At 52.6% G+C, this 15,215-nt stretch overlaps 1 protein-coding gene across 1 annotated transcript; it reads left to right on the top strand.

Annotated features, from left to right (window-relative positions):
* The first annotated feature begins 1,449 nt into the window (after nucleotides 1–1,449).
* On the top strand, nucleotides 1,450–2,856 carry LOC124706538 (hydroxycinnamoyltransferase-like). Its single transcript, XM_047238204.1, has one exon. It carries the CDS (start codon nucleotides 1,450–1,452, stop codon nucleotides 2,854–2,856), a length of 1,407 nt encoding a protein of 468 aa, XP_047094160.1.
* Nucleotides 2,857–15,215: the final 12,359 nt, after the last annotated feature.

Raw genomic sequence — 15,215 nt, 5'->3', positions numbered from 1 at the left:
ATATATTAGTATAAGAAGATATGGCTCAGAAACCGGGCCCAAAAATCATACAGAGCGGCCGAGTTCATGAGGAAAACCGGCCCAAAAACCGCACAATAGTCGGAGCCTCATCGCCCACACGATACCAGACCGCCGACGACCAAACACACACCACCAAACCCGGCCCGGAGCCGCTGCTCTGACGTCCCCTGCTCGGAGGCGAGCCGCAACGGCGCATGGTATGGACGTCTTGTAGCCCAAACTACCAAGGCGACCACCCCGCAGACCACGAACGTCGCGCCAAAAGATCCGGGGCCGCCGCCCCAACATTCCAGCCACACCAACCACCCCGTCGCGTAGGCCGGGCCGACGAGCTCGCTACCCACGTAGCACCAACACGCCACCCATGCCTTGCTACACCATGACCACACCCCATGGAGTCATCGCTACAAGACCATCCGAGGCCGCCGCCTCGCGCACGTCAACTGTCCGGGGCCGCCGCCCCGGCATCCACCACCCTCGACGACAAGGCAACCATGCGCAACTACCACACATCCACCACATCATGAGGAACACGGACTCCAAAAGTGGCGCCTTCGAGAAGGTAACGGCACAGTGTGTCGCCACCGCCCGCTCCAAGGAGCAGAGGTTTTCACCCGTAGAACGCATGAACTCGCGACGGCAGGAGACCAAGCTCCCCGATGAAGCCCTCAACAGGGAAAGCGGTACCCGTGGGCACCGCCAACATCGACACCAATGATGCGAAGCTTTCGCCGGAGTGTCAACGCCGCCGTCGTGCCCATCGTAGGCCCTGGCAGAAGGGGTGACCAGCCGAGCAGGGTACCTTGTCGCCGTCCACCAAAACGCCCACCACTCGCCGGAGAAACGCATTCCGGCCAGGCCATTGCAGGAGGCAGCAGATCTGGCCGCCAACCGCCAAGCCGCCGGGAGCCCTGGCCGCGATGACGTCGCCCCGGACACAGGCCCGCCGAAGCCCAGATCGGGCCTGGCCGCAGCAGCCCCCGCGCCACTGGGCCCTGCCCAGCCAGACTGCGCCATGGCCGGCCGTCGACGGATGACGAGCAGCAGGAGGCTGCAGAGAGGCCGAGGGCGCGACGCCACTGCGAGAGGCGCAGGACGGCGACGACCTCCGGGTCCGGCACGGCGTCTTCCCTCCGAGGCGGACGCGCGAGATCCCGAGAGGCATAGGGCCTCGCCGTCCCCTTCATCGGCGGCGGACGGCTTACCCGCCGGCGGCCTCGGGAGACGACGAGGGAGAGGGTCGGGGGCTAGGTGGCGGCGGCGGGGGGGGGGGGGGCTAGGGTTTGGCTCCCCTGTCGCCTGGAGGAGGCGACCCTTTATGTGATTGTATCCTCCTGTCCTCTGCTATATATAGAGAGGGCTACAACAACGAGTAGAGCAGAGTCACAAAAACAAGGAAGTGACTAACTGTAGTTGAGCTAAACCGAAATGGCAAAGGATGATTCTGCTTCTGGTGTCCGTGTTATGAGCAGGAGCATGGTGAAGGCCTCTGTGAGGAGGCCCCGCGTGGTTCTACCCGTCTCCAACCTGGACCTGCTGTTTCAGGACACGCCGGCCTCGATGCTCTGCCTCTACCGTAAGCCCTCTAGCAGCAGCGGCGACTTTGAGGATGTGGTGGCAGGCTTCAAGGCCAAGCTGCCATCCCTGCTCGACCACTTCTACCCACTGGCGGGCCGCATCGTGGCAGACCCGCGGTCGGGGCTCCCGGAGATACACTGTGATAACCAGGGCCTGGAGGTGATCGTGGGTGAGGTCGGCGAGGCACTGGGGAGCCTGCACTACGGCGACCTGGCTGCATCGCTGGCGAGGATCGGCATCCCTGTCCAGTACAGCGCGGACGCCATTTTGACATTGCAGCTGGTGTCGTTCGCTTGCGGTGGGTTCGCCGTGGCCTGGGCAGGCAGCCACATGGCCCTCGACGGGAGCGCCATCTGCACGATCGCCAATGCGTGGTCCGATCTCGCCGCCGGGTGCTCTGGGACGATCTCCGCCGCGCCACCCAACTACGATCGCTCGGTGTTCCGTCCCCGGGCCCCGCCGGCGTACAACTCTTCCATCGGGGAGTTGTACGCGCTGTTGGACAGCAAGCATCTTGTGAACGCCCTCACGGCTGGGGCATCCTTTGTGGGGCGCACATACTACGTGGAGGAGCGGGACCTGGTGATGCTCCGCGCGCAGGCGGGCGGCCCACGCACAAGCCGCGTGGAGGCGGTGTCGGCGTACCTGTGGAAGGTGTTCGCCTCTGTGGTGGGCTCGTCGGACGAGACATGCCGCATGGCCTGGTGGGTGAACGGGAGGAGGCACCTCACCACCACGGCGCCGGCGGAAGCAATGCGCAACTATATTGGCAACGTCACCTCGTACGCGGTGGCGGAGGCAAGCGTGGAAGGGGTCAAGCGGCGGCCACTCCAGGGAATCGCGTCCATGATGCGTGAGTCCATCAAGTCTACGGCTACCGACGAGCACTTCCAGCAGGTGGTGGACTGGGTGGAGGATCACAAGGGCAAGGACAAGCAGGGTACAGCGGCCAAGTACGTCGAGGCTGCGGCCATCGGGCTGGGCAGCCCGCTTCTGGGCGTCACCTCCTTCGCGTCCTTCCCTTTCAACACTGATTTTGGTTTCGGCCAAGCCGCCTATGCCATGCCAGCGTGGGTGGACAGCGGCAGGTTATGCTTCGGTTTCGTCATCATCACCACCTCCCCTGGCGGCTCCAGCTTGTTCTTTAGCATGTCCATTTGGCCGAGCCTCGCCGCCGCCCTAGACTCCGACGAGCAGCGCATCTTCAAGCCTCTCACCGCCGAGTATCTCGGCCTCGCAAAAAACAGCCGGCTCTGAGTCAGCGGCTCCACACGACACAAATAAACCACGCACTTTCCCTTCATATTTTACTACTCACTGAATTATTTCTCGTGGATTTTATCTCAATATATATATGTACTAGTCAAAAACCCGTGCATTGCACCGGGCGGAATAAATGTTGAAATGCTCTTGTGAATCATTTGCATTTTCATCTTTACCATAATTGTTGATGGTTTCTTTTTTTTTTTTCATGACGAATCTAAAAATCGATGTTGTGAGTTCCTTGTTCTTGCGGGTTTCACACTTGGTGCATGCGCACATCGACACGGACTTGTATTTTCATTGACTTGTTATGATGTGTTACACGGGTGGAACAAATGTTTATAAAAATGATCGTTAATCCTTCAAAAAAAATGATTGTTAGAAAGATAAGTTCAACTACCCCGCGCTACCCTCCACGGCGGCACGGGGGAGCCCTAGCCACAACCTCCTCTAGGGAGCCTCCATCATCCTCTCCTGCATCGCCGCCTTTGGTGGGGCCGGTGAGGAAGTCATACGCCTCTAGGAAGGAGGCGGTGTGCTACTTCTCCTCTCGTGCGAGGGAGCTCTCGAGACGGTGGAAGGAGGTAGCGTAGCAGGGTGCACACACGAAGGCTCTGCGGACTCTATCAGCTTATGTGTGTGTGGGTTGCAGAGGTTTGAATGTTGGAGCGGGTGGCTCCAAAAGCAGTTTATCAACTCGTAGGGTGTCGTCTTTTACTGCTTGGCCGGAAGGGTCATCAGCTCATGTAGTGTGCAACCTCGATACCGCGTGTAAATATACTATTCTATATATACCTCGCTATTATTTTATTTACTTATGTTAATATTTTATATTTTGGGAGAACCGCCTTGCTACCGCAATTGCATTCGCGAGAGTGCAAGGTGTGGAATTTATCCTATAAATTTATAAATAATCTAATGCTTAAATTTAAAGGTGCTTGCAAAATAATAGGACCCGGGTAAGCTTCATCCAATAGTTGAACTATGGAATAATCATGATACTGCGTCAAATAAAAACCTCTATTTGGAGAAGCACAAAATGGTAGTCGTTCAGCAATAAAAAAATTAGAAAATGAAAACTGTCCATATTCTCCATACTCCGTAGCATCCACTGGCATGTAATATAAAACACATTTAAATGGACCGATGAAAAGACAAATTGTGTCAAGGGATAGATAACCGGATAAGGTTCTCTCTTCTCTAATTACCCTTCGTTCTCACTTTTCTTTTTCCCCAAATAGGCAGCGGACGGGAGTACAGCCGGCCATGCCGGTGCCCCGGGCTTGGGGCCACGTACAAGTAGAGACCGTCAAATAGCAAGGCTCCGCCGCTCGTGTACGGTCAGTCGCCGGTTCGGGCCGCAGCGAGTCGCTGGATTTTTGTGTATCAGCGGGGGGCTCCTCTGATTTCATCCGATGTTTTCCTGCCTGATTGATTCATAATCAATTTGTGTTGCTCTATGTTTCTTGGGCGGCTTGTTAATTCCAGGAAATCTAGGTATATAAACCGGCCTGACTCGCTGTAACAAAGCGGTATGAGACTAATTTAAGCATCTTTTTTAGTCGTGGGATTACGCCAGCTCAAATGATTAGAGCATCTTCAGCCGCGTCCCCCAAAGCGTCCCCCAAACCGCGCTGGATTGAGCGTTTGGGGGATGTGTTTTGTTCGTGCCGTCTTTGGGGGACGTCGCTCCCCAGCCGCGTCCCCCAAACGCCGCCCCCAAACATTTAAATTACTTTTTTTAACACAGAACCATTTATCAAATATAGCATATGAATAAAAATGTTTGCGAGGATTGTTTTCAAATTAAATTACAACAAATAATAAAACAAGTAAACAAATATAATAAATAGGGGTAGATGCTACATCAAGGTGCCACGGTATTTCCTTTGATCCTCCACAAATGCTCAACGATATCAGCTTGAAGTTGCTCATGCACATTGCTGTCACGGATCTCTGCGTGCATGGGGAGAAAATCAGCAAAATCTGCAGGCAACTCATGATCAACCTACGCAAGAGGGCGTTCACACTCATAGAGACCAACATGTGACCTAGCATGATTCTTGCGGTCATCCTCGATGATCATGTTGTGCATGATCACACAAGCCTGCATCACCTCCCACATTTGGCCGTGAGACCAGCTTAGAGCAGGGTACCGGACAATGACAAATTGTGCTTGAAGCACACCAAATGCCCGCTCGACATCCTTCCTGCAAGCCTCCTATCGCGTAGCAAAGTGAGAATTCTTCAGACCTGATGGATTCGAGATTGTTTTGACAAAAGTGGCCCATTTTGGATATATACCATCGGCTAGATAATAGCCTTTGGTATATCCGTGGCCATTGATCTCATAGTTGCATGGTGGAGCATGCCCTTCCACTAGTCTGCTGAACACCGGAGACTGCTGCAACACGTTGATGTCATTGTGTGACCCCGCCATGCCAAAGAAAGAATGCCAAATCTACAGGTCATAATCTGCCACAGCTTCAAGCACCACACTGCAATATCCATGACGGCCTTTCTATATACTTTGCCAAGCAAACGGGCAGTTCTTCCATGCCCAGTGCATGCAATCGATGCTTCCAAGCATTGCAGGAAATCCTCTAGCAGCATTTTGTGCCATGATCCTTGCAGTCTCTTCCTCAGTTGGCCCTCTCAAATAGTATTTGCCAAACTTTCCCACTACAGCTCGGCAAAACTTGTACATGCACTCAATGGCGATGAGACTCACTCATGCGAAGATAGTCGTCCTGTGTATCGGCAGGTGCTCCGTATGCAAGCATCCTCATGGCGGCGGTGCACTTCTGAATCGACGAGAACCCGAGAACGCCTACAGCGTCGACCTTGAGCTTGAAGTAGGGGTCGAACTCTCGAACGCTGTGGAGGATATTCATGAACAGCCCTTGCTCATCCTGTACCGGCGCCGAAAATTGTCGGCATGTGTTGCGTCGTCGGCGAAGTAGTCGTTGTGCAGCATGGCATGCCCCTCCATCCTCTGCCGGGGCTTCGACTTCCTTCTTCCCGGCCTTGATCCTCCGCGGCGCGGCCTCTTCCTCTTCTCCGCCTCAGCGTCGAGCAATTCCTGGAGGGACGCGATGATCAGCAAATGCTCCCGCAGGTCGTCGTCGAAGGCTTGCTCGTCCTCCAGCAGCAGGGCAACCATCTCATCTTCGCTGTCCATGGTTGAACCAAAATCAATGGTTAAATTTGCGCCGAGGCAGACGACGCAACAAACAGCGGTCAATCGCGCCTACCTGGCAAGTCGTCGAGCACCTTCTGTGCGCGGAGGTGGGACGGATTTGACGGCGCGTTCTGGGACGCGCTGGCGACGCGGCGGCGGCGGCACGACCGGCGGGAGCCCCAGCCGCGACAACGGTTCCGACTCTCAGCAGAGATCAGACGCCCAACCGGCCGGGATATCCAGCGGCGACGGTGGGGTGGGAGGCGCGGGAACGAAGGAGCGACGAGAAAAGAGGCGCGAACCAACGGTTTATGCAACTAGTCGCCGACATGTGGGAGCCGCCTCGCTTTTCGTTGTGTCCGGCGTCCCCGGTGCGTCCCCTGTGGGACGGGGACGGGCACGGGGCGCCGGACACCGTATCGGGCCGCGCCGGACAAAAATGGGCTTTGGGGGACACGGCTGAAACACATTTTTTGTCCGGCGCGCCCCAAATCCCTTTGGGGGACGCTTTGGGGAACGCGGCTGGAGATGCTCTTAGGATGAGATAAATGTTGAGCTGGCCCAGCGCACCTACGATGGCCCATCATGATGCGAGCGGAAGTACCGAGCGATGAAGCGAATAGGGAAGCGTCATTGCGTTTGAGCAAGGATCGATCACGGAAAAAAAAGGAACACATCGACCGAACCGTTTTGTTTACTAAGCGGTGGCAGAGCTCGTAATATTTACTGAAAAGTTTGACTAATAGTAAAACGGACGAAAAATTAGGAAGAAATCTTACTTTCTTTATTAGTAAAAATTAGTAGGTAAAGATTGTATCTAAATACGTTTTAGCGTATAGAAACGTGTCAATCTCGACAAATCAGTCACATAGTAATTCGGAACGGAGAAGTACTTTTGCAGATGTTTAAGCCGGTTTCCTCTGGATATGTGATAACTCGAGTGATTGTACCTTTCCAACCATTTTAAAATTATATTTCTCTATCTCTAAGCTGATCTGAACGTAACAAACTATCAGGTTGGTCATCGTGGCCGCGCGATCGCCATCCAACGGCCCGGAGATATCGGTGGCAACGGACGCAGCGTGCCCCACGCGCAAGCCTCACATTGTTGGTACCCGTAGCGTGACGCTGTCTTTTCAAATCAATTCCGGCCGTTCCCCTAAAATCTCGCATTTCCGTTCGTCGTGTCCGACGCTCCGCCTCGCTTCCTCCTCGCCTCCGCTCACCTCCGCTCGCCGAACCAGGTCCTGTCGACGTCGTCGTCGCCGCCGCGCCGTACGGAAGGTCCGCCAGGTGAGGCCGCCGTTCTTCTGCGACGGGGCACCGCTCGATTCGTGATTTCCCGCATCTCCTACCGTCGATTTTGACCTCGATTTTTTGCAGGTGAGGCTGCCGTTATTCTGGTCGACGGCGTCGCCGCCGGCGCACTTGACGGATGTTGCGCTAGGTGAGGCCGTCGTCCTTGTGCGATGGGGGCGTCGCTCGATTCGTACTTTTACCCTCGTTTTTTACCTCTGTTTCTGCAGGTGAGGTCGCCGTTCTGCTGGTCGACAGCGTCGGTGCGTTCCCCTTGACGGATGTTGCGCTAGGTGAGGCCGCCGTCCTGCTGCGTCGTTCGATTCGTACCTCCCACGCTCGATTCGTCGATTTTTGACCTCGGATTTTGCAGGCGCACCTGTCGCTGTTATCCTCGTCTTCGGTTCGGTGGTGTGGTAGACTAGTTGCCGGCTGTATTTCTCGTCGGAACAACACCTTCTCCCTCGCGAATCTTGGCTTCATCACCTACAGCAACATCTGACGAACAACATCTTCGGAGGAACTACATCTTCGCGAATCTTGGCTTCATCACCGTATCTCTAGTAACATCCTTGGAGGTATGCTTTTTTGTTGTGCAACATGCAGTGACATCTAGAAATAAGTCTAGATAACCCCCTATGTTTCAGGTTTGGGACGTTTAACCCCTCTAGGTTTAAAGTGGAGCACATAACCCCTCAGGTATTCATTACCGGTTAATTAACCCCCTGAAGCTTTTGATGGCTGTTTTAGGCTGACTTGGACAGTGGTTTTGGCCACGTAGATTACGGTTTAAAAGATGGGGAAGGAAAGTGCAGTCCTTCCATTCCGCGTCTCTCGCCCCTATGCTCCCGCACCACTCTGTACGACTGCGCGTTCTAGGAGGACGAGGATGGCGAGCGCGGCAGGCTGGCGGCGGCGTCGCAGATAGAGAGCCCAGGTGAGGAGACACCCTTTGGGGAAGTGAGTCTAGCTCAACTGGTTGGAGAAGTGGATGTACAAACCCAGCACCTTAGTTCAAATCCTCACGGAAGCGAATTTAGGTTCCTATTTATACTTGAGGCCCAGGCTGATCCTGGTACTCATGCAATTTATCTTGAGGACTATGCTTTAATCTCAACGAAGATTAAAAATCTTAGTACTCATACCAAATGGCTGTGTGCATCCCTAGTTGGTGCAGAGGCCGGGAACTGAAATTCTCCCCATTTTTGCACCCATCGTCCTGGCGTCGATCGAACCATCGCTGCGCCTACGAACCCTTCGCCGTGCCGCCTCGACATCGTCCCGCCGCTCGTCCCCCTCGTCATCACCCCGCCGTCCGGCCCCATCGACACCGCGCCGTCGCCTGCATCTTCACGGGGTCTGCCGAGGCCGCGCTCCTTTGCCCAAGTGGTTACCGGGGGCCCTCCCGTCTCCGCGATGGCCGGGCCGTAGCGGCCGCCGGTGCCGCCGGGCACGGCGGCGCTTGCGCCAGGGTCTTCGGCGATGGGGGCGGCGCGGCCAGCTGCGGCGTCAGGGGCCGGTGGTGCTCCGTACCTCGGTCCACTAGGATTCCAGGGGTGGCCGGCGGGTACTCCGATGCCGTCCGCAGCCCTGCCGATGCAGCCTCAGCCGGGGTTCCGACCGCCGGTACGTATGCCGGTACCTCCGGTCAACAGTATCAGCACTACCAGGGCCAAGTTTTCCAGTACCCTCAGCCTAGTCTGCAACCATTGGGGCATCCCGTGCAACAACCGATGCAACAACAACAGCCGCCGACACAGCCGGGGCAGCTGAAGAAGAGGAGGAAGAAGAAAAACACAGGGGCCTTGGGAGCAGCGCCGCCACTTGCTGTGGGGCAGCCATCGCCGGCTTTGGTGCAACCGATGTCGGTTCCACTCGAGACGCCGGCTGTGGTGCACCCCACTGAGCCTGCGCCATCCTAGGTACCCCAGGATGCTCCCGTTATAGCTGCGCCCATTGTGACAAAAGAAAGTGGGGCGATGTTGGAAGTGCGACGTTAATACGCATGCAACAAAGGACTGTAAGGATGTTCATTATTGTCTGGTATGTGATTCTGGTGCGCACCCGACCATTCGGTGTCCAATCCTGAAGCTGCCGAGACATACGAGCTTTTTTGTCGGTTGTGGTAATGACGCCACGATTGATCTTCGGCTCCCGGACTCGGCTTTTAAACCTAAGTTGATTGCGTCCGGATCACCTACGGCCTTGGTACAGGTGTCGTGGGAGGGAGTGGTTTCGGCTGCAGATATTCGCAGTCTTTTGGCCCGCATGTGCCCCGGGAATCCTACATGGAAGCTGGGAGGCGGTGCCTCATGGTGTTAATGCTTTTCTTGTTGGTATTCTTACAGACTGATGATCCGTCGAGGATTGATGGTATGCGGATGAGTGTGGCCAAGATTAGTGCACTGTGCTCTTGTTTCTTCTTGGGTGCATCGGGATATTACTCCGGAGTTTGTTATGGAGCCATTTTGGGTGCATGTCGACGGTGTACTCGACTCGTTCGACACTTCTTAGGTCTCTGGGCGGTGGGCTCTCTTATTGGTACCACTCTTGATGTTGATTTAGTTTCCCTTCAGAGCCTGGGGATTATTCGTATTTTGGTGGCTATGCGAGATCCTTCAGCGTTGGAGAAGGATAATGGTTGCTTGCAAGTGGTAGCATTATTACAGCTTAATGGTTACAGATTTCGCTTTCGTCGTGAAGCAGCTGGTTTTAAGCCGGATCCTCGGTTTCGTCCTTATTTCTGGAAGGACGGAGGGGATGATAGCGGCTCTCATGGTTTTGAGGAGGAGATATTTGATGATGCTGCAGCGGATGCTGCGCCGGACACGGCGAATATGGAGGTAGATGGACATCCACCGGCACAGGCTCAGGGTACTTCAGTGGTGCCGGCTGCGCAGGTGGCTCTGATTCCATTCAACCACTCACCGAGGACGGACAGAGGTCGTCAGATTGTGGCCCGTGCCAGGGCGGAGTCTCCTCACCTAGTTGTTTCGCCGCCTTTGCTCTCTCGGTCTTCTTCTCCGTCCAGGGTACGGACGTTCATGCAGGGACGGACTCGGCCGACTTCATCTTCTGCTCCTACGCCTTCTTCGCCATGCACGGCACAGGGGGTGCCGGATCCGTCTTCTACCTCGACACAGACGGAACCGGAGGGTGGACGGGACGCGCCACTGCCTTTGGCGCAGCCTTTCCCCGTCTCTCCGTTAGGGCACGAGGTTCCACCGGTTGGGTCGCAGCCGTCCACGCAGACGCAGCAGCCGGCTATGTCGGCCACGCAGCAGCCGGCCTCGATGGCTCCGCTGCAGCAGGCGTCTTCGTGGGCCGCGCTGCAGTCCGCCACGGCGCCGGCCACGGGGTCCACGCTGAGGCAGCACCTGTCCGTGGTCACGGAGCTGCATGCCACGATGGCTACGCCGCAACACGCGGCTTCGACGTCTTCTCTGCAGCTGGCCACGGCGGAACGGCAGGAGCCGCCCGAGTCGCGTGGGGCTGACGCGGACCTCGAGGAGGCGCTTCACGCGCCTTTAGCTATGCCCTCTCGGGCGGCCGGGCCACTCGGGTCACCTGCGCCGCCTCCACGGGCGGAGGAGGCCTCTACGGCCACGCCATCTTCGCCTTTGGACAGGGGCTCGCCGCGGTTTGGCTCGGCACAGGGGGCTTCACCGACATCTTCCCCTGTAGCGCCGGACTCTACGACCGTTTCGACGGTTTCTTCCCCGCGTTCGGCTTCACCTTCGCCGGTCTCCACCTTGCAGCAGCCTCCTCCCGCTGTCCCTCCTCCCCGTCGTTCGGCCCGACGGCGAGGCGGAGTGGGAGGTACGCGCTTGCGGAGGATGGGTCGGGGGCGACGGACGAGGACGTCATGCGACGAGCCATGCGACGCAAGGCGGAGATGAACCTCGACACGGGCCGGGTACGAAACAACCATCCAAGTCATTTACTTCTTTTCGGATTCACGTATTTCTTCTAATTTGAGTAGTCTCGGGGTCTCATTGGGTAATACATCCGATGAGATCTCGGTTTCGGCTAATGTGTTGAGACAGACGGAACTTGACCGTTTAACGGTTGTTCCGAACGTCTCCACCGGGCTTGAAACTTCCGTGATAGACGATGATGAAGAGGATGACATCCTAGATGGTCGACTTCTCTCGACTATCATTGGTAATATCTCGGAAGTTGACTTAGAACACTCGGAGCTTAGTTCGGTCTATGATCTAAAAGCTTCAAGACGAGGTTCTCGGTCTTCACTCGGAAAGAAGTCTCGTACATATTGCAAGAGTTCTAAATCTAAAATAGTTTCTCAATGAATGGCATGTTTCGTAATAGCGAGAGGTCTTGGTGACTTGGCTAAGCATTCTCACATTGCCGACGGTGGTAGAGATTATGATTTAGATTTTCTTGCAATATCGAGAGACGGTAGGCGGAATTTCTCACGGAGTTTCCTCGACCGTTTATCGGGCGGGATTAACTTTCGAGTGGTTTTCTCGCCCGCCTCGTGGTAGGTCCGGTGGCATTTTACTTGGCGTCCGCATAGACACAATGATCTGTTCTAGCTAATTCCGAAGGAGAGTATCACATTAAACTCGACATTCGGAATAAGGCCGACGGTTTCATATGGAGTCCGGTTGCCGTGTATGGTGCTTGTCCAAGACGCTTTTAAGGTCGACTTTTTACGTGAGTTGGTAAATCTTACTAAAGATAATCCCTATCCGATTTTGATCGGTGGAGATTTTAATTTATTAAGATTTCCTCATGAAAAAAGTAAAGGTATTTTTGATGGACATTGGCCTTTCTTGTTTAATGCTGTCATTGATAGCCTTGACTTAAGAGAGGTGTTTATGTCCGGTCGACAGTTTACTTGGGCCAACAGCTTGCCTGAACCCATATACGAAAAGCTAGATCGCGTGTTGATGGATACCGAATGGGAAGATAAATACCCTATGGTGTCTGTCTGTGCACTAGAACGTATTGAAAAATTGTCTGACCATGCTCCTATCCTACTAACCACTGGTAATCCCCGACCTATTTGTAAGCGGCCTTTCAAATTTGAACTTGGCTGGCTACAGAGAGATGGGTTTCATGAGATGGTTAAGAAGGTTTGGGAAAGGCCAGCTTGGCGGTAGCACTCCCATTTTGAGATGGAATAATAAGATGCGCGCAATGCGCGGACATCTCTCTCGGTTGGGCTGCCCATATGATCGGCATTCTTAAGAAAGAGAAGGCTCGCTTATCAACTTTGATTGATGAGCTAGAGGCGGTTGCCGAGGTAAGACCGTTGTCTCCGCATGAGATTGAACTTAAAAATCAGTCCAATGCGCAGATGGCGAGTCTCCTTCGCGAAGAGGAGCTCAAATGGTATCAACGTTCCAAAGCCCAATTCATTTTGGAAGGAGACTCAAATACGCGATATTTCCATGGTATAGCCAATGGGAGACATCGAAAAAAACGTATTCACTCTCTTACTCAAGATGAAGGGTTGATCGAAAAAAACGTATTCACTCTCTTACTCAAGATGAAGGGTTGATTGAAGGCCATGAGCAACTCAAATCTTAAATTACTAATTATTATAAAGGCTTGTTTGGTCCTCCAGATGAAAGTTCATTTTCTCTAAATGAGGACTTAACAGCCGATATACCCCAAGTTTCTGTTGAAGAAAATGGCTTACTAACTGCACCTTATTCCGAGGAAGAAGTGCGAAGGCTATTTTCCAAATGGAATGCAACAAAGCACCGGGTCCCGATGGTTTTCCAAGTGGAGTTTTATCAAACTTTCGGGATACAATTAAAGCGGATCTTCTAGATTTGTTCGATGCTCGCATATTGGACAACTAGAACTATTTCGTCTAAATTTTGGTGAAGTAATCTTGTTACCGAAAGTTAATGAGGCAGAAAGGATTCAACAATATAGACCTATTTGCCTCTTAAGCATAAGTTTCAAGATTTTCACGAAAGTGGCCACCATTAGACTTAATACGGTTGCGGATCATGTCGTTCGACCATCACAAACTGCTTTCATGCAAGGAAGAAATATCCTTGATGGAGTGGCGGTTTTGCATGAGACAGTACATGAGATGCATACTAAGAAATTAAATGGGGTTATATTAAAATTAGATTTTGAAAAGGCATATGACAAGGTCAAATGCTCTTTTCTTCAACGATACACTCGAGATGAAAGATTTTTCTCCCGAATGGCGCGCTTTAATAAATGATTTCGTGTATGGAGGTAGTGTGGCTATTCGGGTTAATGATGACACCGGCCATTATTTCCAAACACGAAAAGGGTTACGCCAAGGGGATCCGTTATCACCAATGTTATTCAACATTGTGGTGGATATGCTGGCTATACTCATTGAGCGGGCCAAGTCCGATGGTCGGATTGAAGGTGTGATTCCACATCCGGTTGATGGTGGTTTATCTATTCTTCAATATGCCGACGATACAATTTCGTTTATGGATCATGATCTCGAAAAAGCTCACAACCCGGAATTAATTTTGGCGGCTTTTGAGCAGCTTGTCGGGTTTGAAAATCAATTTCCATAAAAGTGAATTGTTCTGCTTTCGGTGATGCCCAAGATGATACAGCTCTTTATACAGAGTTGTTTGGTTGTGGGCAAGGCCAATTTCCTATTCGCTATTTGGGTATTCCGATTCATTATCGGAGACTTACGATAGCTGAATGGAAAATAGTGGAAGAAAGATTACAGAAGCGCCTTAGTAGTTGGAAAGGTAAATTGCTGTCACTCGGGAGGAAGATTGGTACTCATTAATTCGGTATCGACAAATATGGTACCGTATATGTTATCTTTCTTCCTATTGCCAAAAGGAATTCTCGCATAAACTCAATTATTATCGATCCGATTCTTTTGGCAAGGGGACAATGAGAAAAAGAAATACCGATCGGTTAAATGGAGTATAGTTTGTAGTCCCAAAGATCAAGGTGGGCTTGGAGTTCATGACCTGGAGGTCAAGAATTCAGCTCACTTTGGGTAAATGGTTTTTTAAGCTCCTTACCGAGGATGGGATTTGGCAAACTATTCTTCGGAGAAAATATATCGGCTCCAAGACTTTATCCCAAGTGGTTTGGAAACCAGGGGATTCACATTTTTGGGCTGGTCTAATGGCGACAAAAAATGTCTTTTTCGTCATGGAACTTTCTCAATTAAGAATGGAGCACAGATACGGTTCTGGGAAGATGCTTGGTTAGACAATGCACCTCTAAGTGAACAGTATCCTGCGTTGTATAGCATCGTTCATCGCAAAGGAGATACCATTGCTACTGTAATGGCTACCTCTCCACCGAATGTGACGTTCAGACGAGTTTTGCTAGGACAAAGGCTATTGGCATGGAATACCTTAATCCAAAGGCTGGGCGATATTAATCTATCACCTGGTCCAGATGAATTTCGGTGGAACTTACATGTAGATGGCTCTTTCTCGGTCAAATCTTTATACAACGCCATACTTCATTCCGATTTACCAGTTGATAATAATAAGAAAATTTGGAAGATGAAGATACCATTAAAAATAAAAATATTTGGATGGTATCTTCGTCGAGGTGTCATCCTCACCAAAGACAATCTTGTTAAGCGGAATTGGCAAGGAAGTAAGCGATGTGTTTTTTGTCATCATGATGAATCTATTAAACACCTCTTCTTCCAGTGCCAGTTCGCGAGATCTATTTGGTCTATCATCCAAGTAGCGTCTACCTTGTATCCTCCGACTAGTGTGACCAATGTCTTTGGCAATTGGCTTCATGGTATAGATTCAAGGTTCAAGTTGCTTCTTAGGGTGGGGGCGCTAGCAGTTATCTGGGCGCTGTGGCTGAGTAGAAATGACAAGATTTTTAATGATAAAAATTGCTCTTTGTTGCAGGT

This window comes from Lolium rigidum, chromosome 1 (genome assembly GCF_022539505.1).
Source record: "Lolium rigidum isolate FL_2022 chromosome 1, APGP_CSIRO_Lrig_0.1, whole genome shotgun sequence".
NCBI classification, from domain to species: Eukaryota; Viridiplantae; Streptophyta; class Magnoliopsida; order Poales; family Poaceae; genus Lolium; species Lolium rigidum.
Note: the sequence above shows the minus strand (reverse complement) of the source record. Positions and strands in the feature narration are given on the sequence as shown.

What these genes read in the sequence shown, in the direction of transcription:
- LOC124706538 (XM_047238204.1), top strand. Translation starts at nt 1,450, where the DNA reads ATGGCAAAGGATGATTCTGCTTCTGGTGTCCGTGTTATGAGCAGGAGC.